This window comes from Megalobrama amblycephala, linkage group LG9, assembly GCF_018812025.1.
Source record: "Megalobrama amblycephala isolate DHTTF-2021 linkage group LG9, ASM1881202v1, whole genome shotgun sequence".
In the NCBI taxonomy this organism is placed as follows: Eukaryota; Metazoa; Chordata; class Actinopteri; order Cypriniformes; family Xenocyprididae; genus Megalobrama; species Megalobrama amblycephala.
In genome coordinates, this window is record NC_063052.1 from 13,287,344 (window position 1) to 13,304,501 (window position 17,158).

Below are 17,158 nucleotides of genomic sequence, written 5' to 3' on the forward strand. Positions count from 1 at the left end.
ATCATAAATATTATTTCTTAAAAATAATGTTATTCAATCATATCATGTGATATCTGATCATGTGACAAAAATTCAGCTGTGCGTCACTGGGATAAATTACATTTTGCAATATATTTACGTAGAAAACAGTTATTGTAAGTTGTAATAATATTTCACAATATCAAAAAATTTATAAAAACATTAACAAATCTTATTGACCCCAAACTTTTGAGCAGTAGTGTGTAACTGAAGTGAGACAGTAGAAAAACTATCACAAATTAATGTTAACACAGTCAGTTACTTCATTCGCTTATTCATCTATTAAGGTATTTCTACTGTAATAATAGTTATATTACATTAGAGAATAGTTTATAGTATTATTAGTTTAACTCACTAACACTATTCTGACTTATGCTGACGTCCACTGGCTGTCAGTGAGCTCTGGCGCCCTCTGCTGAGTGAACATGTATCATACAGGTTTTTCATGCATAAATGTGCTTGTGATTCCTTCTTTAAAGGTGCCCTAGAATTAAAAATTGAATTTACCTCAGCATAGTTGAATAACAAGAGTTCAGTACATGGAAATGACATACAGTGAGTCTCAAACTCCATTGTTTCCTCCTTCTTATATAAATCTCATTTGTTTAAAAGACCTCCGAAGAACAGGCGAATCTCAACATAACACCGACTGTTGCGTAACAGTCGGGTGTACGCCCCCAATATTTGCATATGCCAGCCCATGTTCCCAACATTATGAAAGGCATTAGACAAGGGCAGCCAATATTAACGTCTGGATCTGTGCACAGCTGAATCATCAGACTAGGTAAGCAAGCAAGGACAACAGCGAAAAATGGCAGATGGAGCAATAATAACTGACATGATTCCATGATAATCATGATATTTTTAGTGATATTTGTAGATTGTCTTTCTAAATGTTTCGTTAGCATGTTGCTAATGTACTGTTAAATGTGGTTAAAGTTACCATCGTTTCTTAGTGTATTTCACGGAGACAAGAGCCGTCGCTATTTTCATTTATTAAACACTTGCAGTCTGTATAATTTCATAAACACAACTTCATTCTTTATAAATCTCTCTAACAGTGTAGCATTAGCCCGTTAGCCACGGAGCACAGCCTCAAATTCACTCAGAATCAAATGTAAACAAATCAAAATAAACACTGTACTTACGCGATTAGACATGCTGCATGACGAACACTTTGTAAAGATCCATTTTGAGGGTTATATTAGCTGTTTGAACTTTTTCTTTATGTTGTTTAAGGCAAGCGCGAGCTCTTGGGGCGGGGAGCACGAGATTTAATGGGCCACACACCCTGAATCGGCTCATTTCTAATTATGCCCCAAAATAGGCAGTTAAAAAAATGAATTAAAAAAAATCTATGGGGTATTTTGAGCTGAAACTTCACAGACACATTCAGGGGACACCTTAGACTTATATTACATCTTTTAAAAAAAAAAGTTCTAGGGCACCTTTAATGTGATTTGTGTATTTGTAAATGTTTTTTTTTTTATATCGCCTGCTTGTGTTGCATTTCTGTCTCCTCTCGTCTCTATCCATGTCTTTCTTTTTTTCCGTACTCTGTTCTTCCAGAGCGTGCAGCAGGGCTGTGCTGCCGTTTGATTGGCAGCTGTAGACGGGGCATGCCTAAGCTGGCTGACCTGTCAGTGAAGACTAAGGATGTTTGGGAGATTCCCAGGGAGTCACTTCAGCTCATTAAGAAACTGGGCAATGGCCAGTTTGGTGAAGTGTGGATGGGTAGGAACCACAAAAAGCATGGGAACATGTTGCAGGAGGAAGGGAACAAACCTCACACAACCTTGCTCACCCTGCCCGTGGTACAGTGCCTTGTAAAAATATTACATTTCTTTTAAAGGTACATTATGTAACTTTGGCCCTCTAGCAGTTAAAAAACAAAACTGCGTGCATTTTGCGGAAGAACATTGTTTTGGTTGTGCTTCGGTGACTGCGGATGAATATGGTTATCCTGCTGTTTATAAATCATTCACTACTAGGCTTAAGAGATATAACCAGTTTAGATGGAAAGGATCTCAAGCTGACTAGCTGAAGACGTTACTGTAGCTTTACCCATTAATAGACACAATACTAAGTTCCAGCACAGATGAAATGAGCCTTCACAATAGATAATGCTTTACGATGACCTCTGTTAGAGAGCTACATTATCTCTTCAATAAAATACCTTAATAAAATACCTAATAATAAAATTAATAAACAGGCTCCCTGTCAACCTTTCTTGCTTGCAAACCTATGCCACTCCCACACCATACACACGCCAAAGTAGCCAGAGCAACGTTTCTCTGTTAACGGATCTGACGAGACATGCACGGGCAAGTGATGTACGCAGTTTCCCACGAAAACCATCCCAACAGGTCTAAAATATATTCACTTATAACAGGCTTTAACTTTTTATCTCACAATTCAGACTTTTTTCTCGCAGTTGAGAGTTTATAGCTCACAATTCTGACTTTTTCTCAGAATTGCAAAATATAAACTCACAATTGCGAGTTATAAAGTCAGAATTGTGAGATATAAACTCGTAATTGCATGTTATAATGTCCAATTGTGCGTTTTTTCTCAGAATTGCAAGTTTATATCTCAATTCTGACATTATAACTTGCAAATGTGAGTTTATATTTTGCAATTCTGAGAAAAAAAGTCAGAATTGTGAGCTATAAACTCGCAATTGTGAGAAAAAAATAGTCCAAATTGTGAGATAAAAAGTTGCAATAACATTTTTTTTTTTTTTTTTTTATGGCAGAAACAAGCTTCCATTCTATGGTACGCCTGTTATAAGTGAATATGTTTTAGACCTGTCGGGATGGTTTTCGCAGGATACTTCGTACATCACTTGCCCATGCGTGTCTCGTCAGATCCGTAAACAGAGAAAAGTTGCTCCGTTATAATGTCCAATTGTTAGGGAAAAAAAGACTGATGTTTTTTCTCAGAATTTATATCTCACAATTCTGACATTATAACTCGCAATTGCATGTTATAAAGTTAGAATTGTGATATATAAACTCCGAATTCTGAGAAAAAAAGTCAGAATTACAAGATATAAACTCGCAATTCTGAGAAAAAAGACAGAATTATGAGATATAAAGTCAGAATTGTGTGATATAAACTTTTAAAGTCAGAATTGCAACATATAAACTTGTAATTGCCTGTTATAATGTCCAATTGTGAGGGGGAAAAGACTGGTGCTTTTTCTCAGAATTGCAAGTTTATATCTCAATTCTGACTTTATAAAACACAATTCTACTTTATATCTCGCAATTCTGACTTTATAACTCGCAATTCTGAGAAAAAAAGTCAGAATTGTGAGCTATAAACTCGCAATTGTGAGAAAAAAAAAGTCCAAATTGTGAGATAAAAAGTTGCAATAACATTTTTTATTTTTATTTTTTTATGGCAGAAACAAGCTTCCATTCTATGGTACGCCTGTTATAAGTGAATATGTTTTAGACCTGTCGGGATGGTTTTCGCAGGATACTTCGTACATCACTTGCCCATGCGTGTCTCGTCAGATCCGTAAACAGAGAAAAGTTGCTCCGTTATAATGTCCAATTGTAAGGGGAAAAAAGACTGATGTTTTTTCTCAGAATTGGGAGTTTATATCTCACAATTCTGACATTATAACTCGCAATTGCATGTTATAAAGTTAGAATTGTGATATATAAACTCCGAATTCTGAGAAAAAAAGTCAGAATTACAAGATATAAACTCGCAATTCTGAGAAAAAAGACAGAATTATGAGATATAAACTCGCAATTCTGAGAAAAAAAGTCAGAATTATGAGATATAAAGTCAGAATTGTGTGATATAAACTTTTAAAGTCAGAATTGCAACATATAAACTTGTAATTGCCTGTTATAATGTCCAATTGTGAGGGGGAAAAGACTGGTGCTTTTTCTCAGAATTGCAAGTTTATATCTCAATTCTGACATTATAACTTGCAAATGTGAATTTATATTTTGCAATTCAGAGAAAAAAAGTCTGAATTGTGAGATAAAAACTTTTAAAGTCAGAATTGCAACATATAAACTCGTAATTGCCTGTTATAATGTCCAATTGTGAGGGGGAAAAGACTGAAGCTTTTTCTCAGAATTGAAAGTTTATATCTCAATTCTGACTTTATAAAACACAATTCTACTTTATATCTCGCAATTCTGACTTTATAACTCGCAATTCTGAGAAAAAAAGTCAGAATTGTGAGATAAAAACTCGCAATTACCTTTTTTATTTTTTTAATTTACTGGCAGAAACAAGCTTCCATACCATAAATGAATCAGGGTAAGACAAAAAACACATTTTGGAAGAAGGACTGCTGATGCATTGACAAATTTTGTTAGTTTTGAACAAAAAAGTTACATATTGTACCTTTAAAGAGCGAGTTCACCCAAAAATAAAAATCATGTACTCACAACCCCCATGTCCTACCAAACCTGAATGATTTTTCTTTCTTCTGCAAAACACAAAAGAATATTTTGAGTAATGTCGGTAAGCAAACAGTTTTGGTTACCATTGAATTTTATTGTATGGACAAAAAACCAGAGACATTTCTCAAAACATCTTCTTTTACGTTCCAATAGAAGAAAGAAAGTCACATAAAACAATATGCGAGGCACTGCGTAGATGCAAGAATGGATGTCAGGGAAATAACGTAAGGCTGTGCTGTTTTTGTTCTCTCTCTCTCTGGTCCTTCTAACATTGCATGCCACCCTGTTTCCCTCCTTTTCCATTCCCCCCTCCCTCTTTCTCTCTTTCAACACTCTTAACAGGTAGTAATGATGGGCTATGTTGCTACTTGACTAAAGCCTGTCCAAATTCCACGCCCCAAACATTGGGTTTAGGGCGGGACGCCTGGGAGATCGCCCGGGAAACGCTGCAGCTCAACAGGAAGTTGGGTCAGGGTTGTTTTGGCGACGTCTGGATGGGTGAGAGGGATACGACAGTGTCAATGTCCATGTCAGCATTTGCTAAAGCTACACCCAGTGTTCCCAAAGGATGCATCAGCCTTCTTTAGCACATTTTTCCATGCACGCTATTTCAGTCCAGTTAAAATGACAAGAGAACATGGAAAGGTGTCCTTTTGTGGGCGATTCACAATGCTGAACAAATGCTGTGATTGACCCTGCTTTGCCAAGCATCAGTCTGTGGTTCTGAACTGTCAGCTAATCCTCAAATGCACTACGTCAGCTAAACCCCAATAGCATTTTAGCACTGTGTCGATGTTTATTGTGACATTAAAAATGCAACAGCACATTCGCCAAACATTGCATAATTTAAAAAGAAAGTAAAAAAAAAAGTTCAGCTCTTTTCCAGTAGCAGAGTATACAGTTGTCTGCAGTAATCCCAGCTTCCTGTTGCTTTGGTGTGTGGCCGTATTCCCAGATGCCTCTACATCTGTTTCTCCCTACCCCTTCTCTCATCCCCTAAACATTGCCATGTCCAAACAATTCTTCCGACTGTGTCTGACACCATTTCTGTGTGTAGGCATGTGGAATGGCACAACTAAAGTTGCAGTCAAAACCCTGAAGCCAGGTACCATGTCTCCGGAGGCCTTCCTGGACGAGGCCCAGATCATGAAGAGGCTCCGGCATGATAAACTGGTACAGCTGTATGCTGTGGTGTCTGAGGAGCCCATCTACATCATCACTGAGTTCATGACTCAAGGTATATACAGTTAAGAGAGTGTTTTCTGAGAGAACGCATGGCCAAAATGTTTATATGCACTACCGTTCAAAAGTTTGAGGTCGGTTTTTGAAAGAAGTCACCTTGGTTGCATTTGTTTGATAAAAATGTTAAGTAAATAAATGTTATTACAATTTAAAAGAACTGTTTTCTATGTGAATATATTTTAAAATGTAATTTATTCCTGTGATCAAAGCTGAATTTTCAGCATCATTACTCCAGTCTTCAGTGTCACATGATCCTTCAGAAATCATTCTAATATGATGATTTGATTTTTACTTTTTTTTTTTATTGGAAACAAAGAACAAGGGGTCATCATAGGCATTACAAAGTCAAGACAATACAATTTCCATGCACTCTTTGGCATGCAATATCTCACATATACTCAATGGTCTGTGTACACAATCCATTTGTGCCAATACTTAATACATTTCTCCTAATTAATTCTAACAAAAAATGTAAGTCTCTCCATACAATATATATATTGTTTTCAATTTCCATCCACTGATCTCTTGTTGGAGGATCAATCTGCAGCCATTTACGTGTTATGGCCTTCCGACTACTTGCTAAGAGTATTTTTAATAAGTATTTATCTCTGTTTAAAAGTGTTTTAGGTATTTTTCCTAGGTACAGTGTAATGAATGAAAATTACAACTCCTTCCCTATTATTTTCCCAATTTCAGCTGCTAATTCAACTCGAGAAATATTTCTGATTATTATCAATGTTGAAAACAGCTGTGCTGCTTAATATTTTCCAGGGTTCTATGATTAATAGAAGGTTCAAAGCAACAGTATTTATTTAAAATCAAACTATTTTATAAATGTCTTCACTGTGTCACTTTTGATTGATTTTAAGCATCCTTGCTGAAAGTATTAATTTCTTTCAAAAAAATCTTATTGACCCCCAACTTTTGAACGATAATGTATTTTATATTATATAAATATTACAAAAAATTATATATATATTAATATATACTGCAAGAAATGCTGTTCTTACTTAGAATTTTTGTCTTGTTTCCAGTCTAAATATCTAAAAATTCTTAGATCAAGAAGCATTTTCTTGACAAGTTAAATTATTTTTTTGTTTTTAGGAAAAATAAGTCAAAATTAAGTTTTTCCTTAAAATAATCCAAACTGAAAACAAGATTATATATCTTATTTTTGGTTTGAAATAAGATTATTTTGCTTACCCCATTGGCAGATTATTTTGCTTGTTTTAAGGAAAAACTAAGATAAGATATTAAGATATTTTGACTAGAAACAAGACAAAAACTCTAAGTAAGAACAGCATTTTTTGCAGTGTATAAAAGTACATAAACATTTTGCTTTGATGCTTCTGTGGTTTAGGAAGTTTGTTGGACTTCTTGAAAGATGGAGATGGCAGAAATTTAAAATTGCCTCAACTCGTGGACATGGCGGCCCAGGTAAGGCTTCTTAGTCAACAAATATCTACCAAACACTTGTTATCCATTACTGGAACAGTCTTTCTGAAGCAACTTAGTGTTAAATGCTTAAATCTGGGACCATTTCTTGTTTTGAACAGGTTATATCAATAAAAAACAGACCCGAATGATTTTCACTTCCATTAGCGTTTTTTAAAAATGTGCATCTATTCCACAAGTGCGCAACAGTGAACCGTATAAGCCGATGTTCTGTCTCGTGAATCAAAAAATACAACGTGACCTGTAGTCTAAAGGTGCGTTCACACCAAGAACGATAACTTTAAAGATAACGATAAAGATGTAGTACTAAATATAAAAGAACAGCACTATCCACACCACATCTATAATGATATAGAGAAACGATATCGTTGGGATCACTTTCAGAACGATTTTTCCAGCTGTTAAACAATTAAACACTGACAGCCAATCAGAATCCATTCTTATTTAAGGACTCGCACATTTTAATCGTAGTTAATCATAGTTAATCGCTGAGGTCCAGAAAAAGCCACAACTGTTTGACATGTCAACCCCTCTTTTACTACTTTAAAGAAAACTGGATATGTGGAAAACAATTGGTCATACCCTCGGAATAAACGGTGAGAGGTATTAACGATGAGATCATTATGCCAGGCTAGCAAACAGTGTAACATAAAAAATGACCTCAGGTATCCAGCGCTAGTTTCAACAACATTGTCTTGCTTCCTTTGAAGTTGAAAAAGACTAGGCGTTGTTTTTATTCCACTATATTGACTTCGTCAGCTAAATTCACTGTTAGATCATATCGATTACACTAGCTATTCTCTCGAAACATAGCATGCTGAGGACATCTGCTGGTTGAAGCTGTGTAAATGCAACAAGAACAGCAAAAACATGTTGAACACACTTTGAAACCGCAGCACGTGAGCTTAGAATAAACAGACCATTATAGTTCGTGGGTGTGGACGCAAATATAGAAATCGTTATAGTTATCTTTCTTGGTGTGAATGAATGAGTCGTGAGAAAACAAACAGCGTGACCTATAGTGGCATGAAAAAGTATGTGAACCACTTGCAGAATCTGTGAAAATGTGAATAATTTTAATAAAATAAGTGAGATCATACAAAATGCATGTTGTTTTTTATTTAGTACTGTCCTGAGTAAGATATTTTACATAAAAGATGTTCACATTTAGTTCACAAGACAAAACAATAGCTGAATTTATTAAAATAACCCCATTCATAAGTATGTGAACCATTGATTCTCAATACTGTGTGTGGTTACCTGATGATCCACGACTGTTTTTATGTTTTGTGATGGTTGTTCATGAGTCTCTTGTTTGTCCTGATCAGTTAAACTGAGCTCTGTTCTTCAGAAAAATCCTCCAGCTCCTGCAGATTCATCAGTTTTCAAGCATTTTTGCATATTTGAACCCTTTCCAGCAGTGGCTGGATGATTTTGAGATCCGTCTTTTCACACTGAGGACAATTGAGGGACTCAAACTCAACTATTAAAAAAGGTTCAAACATTCACTGATGCTCCAGAAGGAAACAAGACGCATTAAGAGCCGGGGGGTGAAAACTTTTGAATTCAAATATCAAGGTAAATTGTACTTAATGTTTCTTCCGGGAAACATGCAGATATCTTCTGTTGCTTCCGAAGGGCAGTACTAAATGAAAAACAATGATATTTAAATATAAGATCAATTAAAATATAAGAAAAATTGTGACATCTTCATCCTGTTCAAAAGTTTTCACCCCTCGGCTCTTAATGCATCGTGTTTCCTTCTGGAGCATCAGTGAATGTTTGAACCTTTTTTAATAGTTGTGTTTGAGTCCCTCAATTGTCCTCAGTGTGAAAAGATGGATCTCAAAATCATTCAGTCACTGCTGGAAAGGGTTCAAATATGCAAAAATGCTTGAAAACTGATGAATCTGCAGGAGCTGGAGGATTTTTCTGAAGAACAGAGCTCAGTTTAACTGCTCAGGACAAACAAGAGACTCATGAACAACCATCACAAAACATAAAAACAGTCGTGGATCATCAGATAACCACACACAGTATTAATATTCAATGGTTCACAAACTTTTGAATGGGGTTATTTTAATAAATTCAGCTATTGTTTTGTCTTGTGAACTAAATGTGAACATCTTTTATGTGAAATATCTTACTCAGGACAGTACTAAACAAAAAATAACATGCATTTTGTATGATCTCACTTATTTTATTAAAATTATTCACATTTTCACAGATTCTGCAAGGGGTTCACATACTTTTTCATGCCACTGTATGTAGTGTGATTCTCGAATGAATGACTCGTGAGCATTACCAGAATTGTTCTTTATATTTCCCATCCCTATAAATGGTAACATATCAAGCTATAATAGATCTTCACATCCTGGATCAGAGTATTACCATGAAATGCACACCCAGTCGTTCTGTACAGGGCCAATCACCCTCAAACCTTTGAATAGAAAAAATAAGATGCCTCGAAAAACGAAACGAAAAGCATCTTTCTTTCTCTTTTCGAGAGCATGTCTTTATTAAGGCCGTGTTCACACTTGGCAGGTTTGGTTCAATTAAAATAAACTGGTGTGATTGCTCTATTAGTGCAGTTTGAATAAGTGTGAACGCTGCAATCTGAAACCTGGTGTGGTTTGACTGAAATATGACTGCAACACGGACAAAAGACGTCTAAACGAACCAAAAACAGGATGTGATGTCACAAGATGTGACCCAGAATGCTCAAGAATGCTTGGTTCTTCCCGTCATAGACGCGATGTTGCCATTACAGGCGTCAGAACCACGTTTTCTTAATTTGTGTGTGACTGAAAAATTCCTAGTGCTGTTTTGACTCCTTTAAACATTTTATAAGCTCTTTTTGAGTTCTCAGCTAGTAAAAATACTCTCATATGTACACACATATAACAAGCGTATTTAGCCCAGTGCACAGCATTGCTTTGGATGTTCGGTAGCAAAATATACGTCAATAAGGCTTTTTTTTGTTTTGTGTCTTTAGGATCGGTGTTAAAAATGCAAACCAGGACTAAATGTATCATTTTATTTATTTTGATCTGGACCAAAAGAAGCAAGAGAACTGAACTACAAGTGTGAACACACCCTAAAACTAATATCAATCTCACTTCTTAAGTATTGTAATGAAAGTGCTTTGCTTCTTCTAGATTGCTGCAGGCATGGCCTATATTGAGCGGATGAACTACATCCACAGAGACCTGCGAGCTGCCAATATCCTGGTTGGAGACGGTCTGGTCTGTAAGATTGCAGACTTTGGGCTGGCTAGACTCATTGAGGACAATGAGTACACAGCTAGACAAGGTCACTGACAGTCTATGACCTAAACTTGATCTTAATCTACCAGAGTTTCATCCTTTATTTGATACTATCAAATGTTATTTATCTCTTTCTTGGCCTCTACTCAATATCATTCCAGCTCATTTTGTTCTAATACTCATTTCATTTCTCGATTCTGGGCTGCTGCATCTCGGTCATTTTGTTCAACACTTTCCATTTAATCTGTAATTTTTATAAAGCATTATTAAATGTGTGCTGAACTGATTGTCTCGATCCTCATATTATAGGAGCAAAGTTTCCGATAAAGTGGACCGCCCCAGAGGCTGCTCTTTATGGTAAATTTACCATCAAATCAGATGTGTGGTCTTTTGGTATCCTGTTGACTGAGCTCATCACCAAGGGCAGAGTGCCTTACCCAGGTGCGTCACGTCTCTAAATCACTATGGCTATTCTTCTATAGACACACTTGTACAATGGCAGAATGAGATAAAATAATAGTAAATTAATAATTGGGAATTTTCATAAATGCTGTAAACTTTGCTGTCCCATTAGATTTTTTCTAATAATTAAAATCTGACTTTTTCCATGTTTAAGTGCTATAATTGGGCCCCCGGTGCATCTACCAACCCAGAAAATGTGAAAAAGGACCACCCAGTAACTTTGTTTTGGCAAGCCTTTCTCTGCAAGCATGTGAAAAAACGAGCCGCTCAGATTTCACTCCTCTTGTGGCGTAGGAAGGGGATCTTATTATAATATCACTGCCCCTTAATCTGCACGTTTCCACCCACGGCGCCACCATTTTGTTTTCGCAAGTGAAAACTGTGTACTAGTTCTAAGGCCATGGCAAAAGTTTGAGCAAAACATGCTAACTGTTCTGTCATTGGCTGCACAGACGAGCACTGAACACTATATAGAGTCTCGTTAGCTTGGATAGCCTGCAAGTTGACCCTGGCAAGCTCGATAAAAAAGGAGCGTTTCTGTCCGAGCGATATTTTGAAAAAAATATTAGACCGTTCACAGCATTTGATAGCAATCATCATAAACATAAACCATTGGCAAACAGGTGCACTATGTATAGTGGGCGTCCATACGGGTTTTGCACAAAAGATTAACATGACGACACATGCTAGTGGATGAGTTGAATCAACTCCACAGCAACTACATAAATTTATCCACTAATCATTCAGAAATGTCCAGTTTCATTCTAAAAGTTGTAACTTCTTCCTGAGTCTCTCCATCAGTGTCCGACTCCGGTTTGAACAATGTAAGGCTGAACACCGTCGTCATTTTGGCTGCGTGAGATTCTCCAGCTTTGTTGTTGTTGAGCAACCGAAGCACGAGCTGTTAAAGCTCCGCCCTCTTCTGGAAAGGGGGACGGGAGCAGCAGCTCATTTGCATTTAAAGGGACACACACAAAAACGGCGTGTTTTTGCTCACACCCAAATAGGGGCAAATTTGACAAGCTATAATAAATGATCTGTGGGGGATTTTGAGCTGAAAGCTGGAAATGTAAATAATGGCGTCTGTATTGCTGTATCAAATTGAGCCGAATCAGACCCAGATGAAGAGGGTAAAGCAGAACCTCTGCAATCGTGGCTTTTAAAGGACGTTTAAGAATGGTATTTATGTCAAAGTGTTTAGATATGCTGTCACTGCTGTTTGTTAGCTTTCAATATACAGTTTTATCCTGATTAAAGCTTTACTGTAGCCGAATACATGACTGAGTAGTAGCATTTTTGTAAAGGTAGCGTTTAATTTATAGCATGAACAACTGTTTGTCTATGAACATAGACGTTTGCTGGTGTTTGTTGCACTAGAACTTAGCTAACTGGCTAGCAAAACGAGTTGCTCTTTGTATATGTCCTTGATGCATTAAAAATAGCAACAGAACTATAACATTACGTTTAAAAGACATGTAACTTACAAACAATAAAACGTACTTACAGTTTGAAGCCAATAAACAGCAGCTTCTGCTTTTAAAGTGGGAACTGCTTCATCTTTCAGTAATAGCTTTTGTGCAAATCCAGCATTGAACTCGTGTAGATTCTGGAAGCTTCTTCAGTGCCGCATCCAGTGTAGAAAATATCACAGATTATAATGGGTTCTATTATCTTTTGACGCGTCGCGTCGCGCCGCTCGCGTCCGGTGTAAACAACTCTTCCACTTCCATTTTGCTGCGCCACATGGCCTCGCCCACTTTGTTGCGTGTTCCCGGGGGCAGTGTTTATGTTAATAGCAAGGGTTTATGATGTCACCAACCCGGGAAGAAGCTCGTTGTAGTCCAAACCGGCCGTTTTTGTAGGCAATAAACTGCCATAACTTTAAAAGACAATAGCTGTGTCCAAAACCGCTCACTCGTTCACTCATTCACTAATCCTTATATAGTGTATGGCATTTGAGTGCACTATATCTGTATGGAGTGAACGAAATGAAGTGAGTGAATTCGGACGCTGACGTATACACTGTGCGTCGGAGATCTCAGAAACGGCTCGACACGCTTTAAAACTATTTTATCCTACATGTTATTTACATTATAAAATAATGTTAATAACAATAACAATCATAATGACTTTATTTTGTAATCATACGTGCCAGCTTTGTAGTTTAATCAATTATGTAATTTTTTGTCATGCTTAATGTGTTCATAATCATTTAATACTATAAAATACTGCAAACAAAAATAAACACATTAACAAGTGTACATAATTTCATGTATTTATCCTTTTTAATAAAGTTGTTAGAAACTCTCACGCTCACAGATTACGTGGTCTTTGAGCGCCCTCAGGCGACCGTTATGATTTGAATACGCTACCTATGATTAACGATTTTTTTTAAATCATCCACTAAATTATCATCTTTTAAAGATTAATGAGTTAACAGTGCCGCAAAATATTAAAACACATTGCTGTTAGTAAAACACATTAAATTGATTTAATGCCTACATAATATATTTTAATAATGAATATATTTTTATTAATATAATTTCTTTTTTTTTTAAATTCATCTATATAATAATGTCCCCCTACATTTTAGTAGGTTTTATTCAAGTAGTGATTAATTAAAAAAAGAAAAGGTTAAAAAAATTGGATTTTGGGAAATAGTGCTTCAGCAAGTGTACATCGAATCTACACTCGAAATCAGAGAGAATTGTGGGTATAAAGTAGTGAACGAATGTAGGGAATGAAGTCGTTCACTCAGAATTCGGACACCACTACAAAATGGCCGACACCCGATATAGTGGACTATATAGTGGATAGGGAGCGGTTTCAGACACAGCTAATATCTCCGTTTGCATTAAACGTTCAGTGCTGTAACTTTGCAGATACTGTTTATGCTCAAGCAGCAACATTACACACTAACTAAAGTTAAAAAAGTGAAATCGCATTGAACCACCCCTTTAAAGAATTTGAACTTTAAATTCACAATTGTGTTTCTTACAATATTGTTACCCACTCTGTAGTATTTTCTGCTAACAATTTATTTTGATGCTTCCAACAGACATTCCACTGACTATATAAGTAACCGTTTAATTACGTCAACTTATTTTACTAACCTAAACCTAACAGTGTACTAATATTCTAGTGAGAGTTGGTTGACATGTAGTTGCAAAGTTACTTATAGTGAGTAGAATGTCTAAAGTGGACTATCGAAATAAAGTCTAACCAAAAGTTCATTATAAAAGTCTTTAACTGTTATTGTTACCTGCTACACACTCAAATGTATGTACTTTTTCTTCACAAGAAGAGTAGACACTTTTAGGGCGTGTTTTAAGTAGGACGAATCAGGACGCAGCAAGTTATTCTTATAATAAAAATCGTACTTATCCCAAACTGATGTATATTTATTTCTCTTTCTATGTGTTTGAATTTGTGTAGGGATGAACAACAGAGAGGTGCTGGAACAGGTGGAGCGTGGGTATCGAATGCCGGTTCCGCAGGGCTGCCCGGCGTCTCTGCACGAGCTGATGCTGCAGTGCTGGAGGAAGGATCCGGACGAGAGGCACACCTTTGAGTACCTGCAGAGCTTCCTGGAGGACTACTTTACTGCTACTGAACCCCAGTACCAGCCTGGAGAGAACCTGTGATAGACGCATATGTGCATTAGTTCAATATATCCTTCAGGAAAGATGCAATTGCCTTTACTTTCTATCACCATACCTCCATAAACTGATCCACGGATCCTCAATCACAGGCTCTGAACGTGCTTTAGTGCAATTTCTGATCTTGTGCTTTAGCTTGAGAGCTTCAAACTGAAAATGCTTTCCAAGATACTGCAAGATTGGGTCACTTTTTTGAAGAAATAAAACAATGTTAATGTTGGTTCTTTAACTTTAAATATGACAGCGCATATTAATACACCTTATTCCATCTCTTTGTTTAGGCAATAGCAAATAATTACCTATTTAATCATATTAATACCTGCCTGTTTCACTGTATCCACCACTGCATTTGAATTTTGTCATATTCAAGTCATTTCTAATGAGTTATTCTGGTCAACTGAACATTTTGCTCTGATATAAAATAGAAAATCTCTACTGGAAATCCGGATAACTGAGATTTTCACACATGAATGTGACATGCAGGTCTATACTCCAATCACAAAGAAAGCTCTTCCAGCTCCCGAATGTGCATTTTTGAATGTAGCAATTCAGTCTTTATTTTTTTTGTTTGGCAAAAAAAATTGCAAAGCAAATTGAATGCAAAGGTCTTGATATGCAGAAGCCATAAATTAAATCTTGTGTGTTCATCTCAAGACGCAGCTGATCAAAACAGTTTGAAGTGCTCTTGTGTTTGTTTCTCTAGGCCGCGTTCATTTAGCCAGTCATGTTATCGCTTTATAATAATCCTTTTTGTTTAATTTTGAAGCTAGCAGTCTTGTATTATCTTGTTAGAGAGCAATTCTGTTGTTTTATGGTGACTTTAAAGACACAATATTGATGTTGGCATTCAAAAAGACTTCCTTCAGAGCTGTCCTTTAAAATGAGAAGAAAAACTACTGTTTTTATTGTTTTGTTTCCTGGATTTTTACACTGTATTTTACATCATATCTCTGTGATTTGGTTTATAATTTAAGTGGATATCAAACCTGTTCCTCTATTCAGGGTCAGTGATATTCTACTGTAACTCTGAAGAATGTGTATTACAGTTATGTAATGTTCGTGCATTTTATTATACTGAGCTTACTGAACTGAACCCATGTGTCGAACATGTTTCTTTTACTCCTCAATGTCCACACTCACACTTTTGCAGGATGCTTTCACATTACAGCTGCAGTATTGATGGTTAAAAGATCTTGATTCAAACACCCACTTGCTCTTATTCCTAAATAACACCAATTCGCTGTGTCTCTACACGCTTCCTTACACAGTACAGTTAAGGCTATTCTGTACCTGTTCAAAATTCTGTGTATGGACATAATGTTGCATAAAAGCCAGACCAAATTATGCCTGACTCTGACCCACCTCAGCCACTAGTATCAAAGTATACAGTTGAAATAAGTGTAAATGCATGTATGCGTATGCCACCTCTGAGCAGCATTAAAAAAGACACCTAAATGCCAGCTCAGAAGCCTGTGTGGGATACTTTTTGCCATTGAGATGACTGGAAAAAAGTGTCCCAATCAACCTGAATAGTAGGTAGTATGAAACAATTCAAATGATCATAGAATTACTGGGATTAAAAGATTATAGTTTCTACGGTAAATCACCTTTTGAAAAGTGACTGAATCGATTTTTTATTGAATCAATCATTCATTCAAGAGTTTATTTTAAAAAACATTGATTCATAATGTAACAAGTGAAGTCTTAAATGGGTCCTTGATTATGATTTCATTTTTTTTTAATTTTAGTTAGTGTGTAATGTTGCTGTTAGAGCATAAACATCTACTGAATTACGACGCTCAAAGTTCAATGTAAAGGGAGATATCTTCTTTTACAGAAATCGCTTTTTTAAGGACTACAACAAACGGCTGGTAGGAACTACAACTAGATTCTTCCAAGGTTGGTGACATCACAAACCCTAAAATTTACATAAACCCCGCCCCCGAGAACACGCAACAAAGGGGACAAGGCCATGTTGGGCTGCTTTAGAGAAGATGAAGAGTTGTTGTAGTAGTGTTGTTTATTTTACGCCACAAACGAGGGTCAATTCAATGCTATATTTGCACAAAAGATTAACATGACAGCACATGCTAGTCGATGAGTTGAATCAACTCCACAGCAACTACATAAATTTATCCACTAACCGTTCAGAAACGTCCAGTTTCATTCTAAAAGTTGTAACTCTCTCCATCAGTGTCGACTCCGGTTTGAACATTGTATAAAGGCTGAACACCGTCGTCATTTTGGCTGCGTGAGTTTCTCCTGCTTTGTTGTTGTTGAGCAACCGAAGCGTGAGCTGTTAAAGCTCCGCCCTCTTCTGGAAAGCTGCCCAGCTCATTTGCATTTAAAGGGACACACACAAAAACGGCGTGTTTTTGCTCACACCCAAATAGAGTGCCTCAGGGATGACTTATTTTTGTAGGCAAAACCCGGAAGCGAGTTAGCATTTTAGGACTTCCGGTTCCAACGCCGTAAAGTCTAGATGGGTTTTTTGAATGGGTTTTTGCTAAATCGCCTGAAATAAGGTCTGTGGTTAACAAAGCCTCTAAATACTTTCACGTTTTGATCTATGACATAAAGCACACCAGTTATAACCCACTTGTGATTTTTTTAAACTTTTACT

General features: G+C 36.5%; 1 protein-coding gene across 3 annotated transcripts in view; it reads left to right on the top strand.

Annotated features, from left to right (window-relative positions):
* yrk (Yes-related kinase) overlaps positions 1-15,628 on the top strand; it is a 33,578-nt gene extending 17,950 nt beyond the window's left edge. The window contains exons 8-14 of one of the 3 annotated variants that reach the window (XM_048201733.1): positions 1,588-1,752; positions 4,794-4,949; positions 5,509-5,688; positions 7,054-7,130; positions 10,307-10,460; positions 10,724-10,855; positions 14,312-15,628. In XM_048201733.1, the coding sequence (XP_048057690.1) occupies positions 1,588-1,752; positions 4,794-4,949; positions 5,509-5,688; positions 7,054-7,130; positions 10,307-10,460; positions 10,724-10,855; positions 14,312-14,520 (1,073 nt within the window). In that variant the 3' untranslated portion in view covers positions 14,521-15,628. The remainder of the gene's footprint in view (positions 1-1,587; positions 1,753-4,793; positions 4,950-5,508; positions 5,689-7,053; positions 7,131-10,306; positions 10,461-10,723; positions 10,856-14,311) is intronic. The other 2 variants (XM_048201731.1, XM_048201732.1) reach the window with 2 other exon arrangements.
* Positions 15,629-17,158: the final 1,530 nt, after the last annotated feature.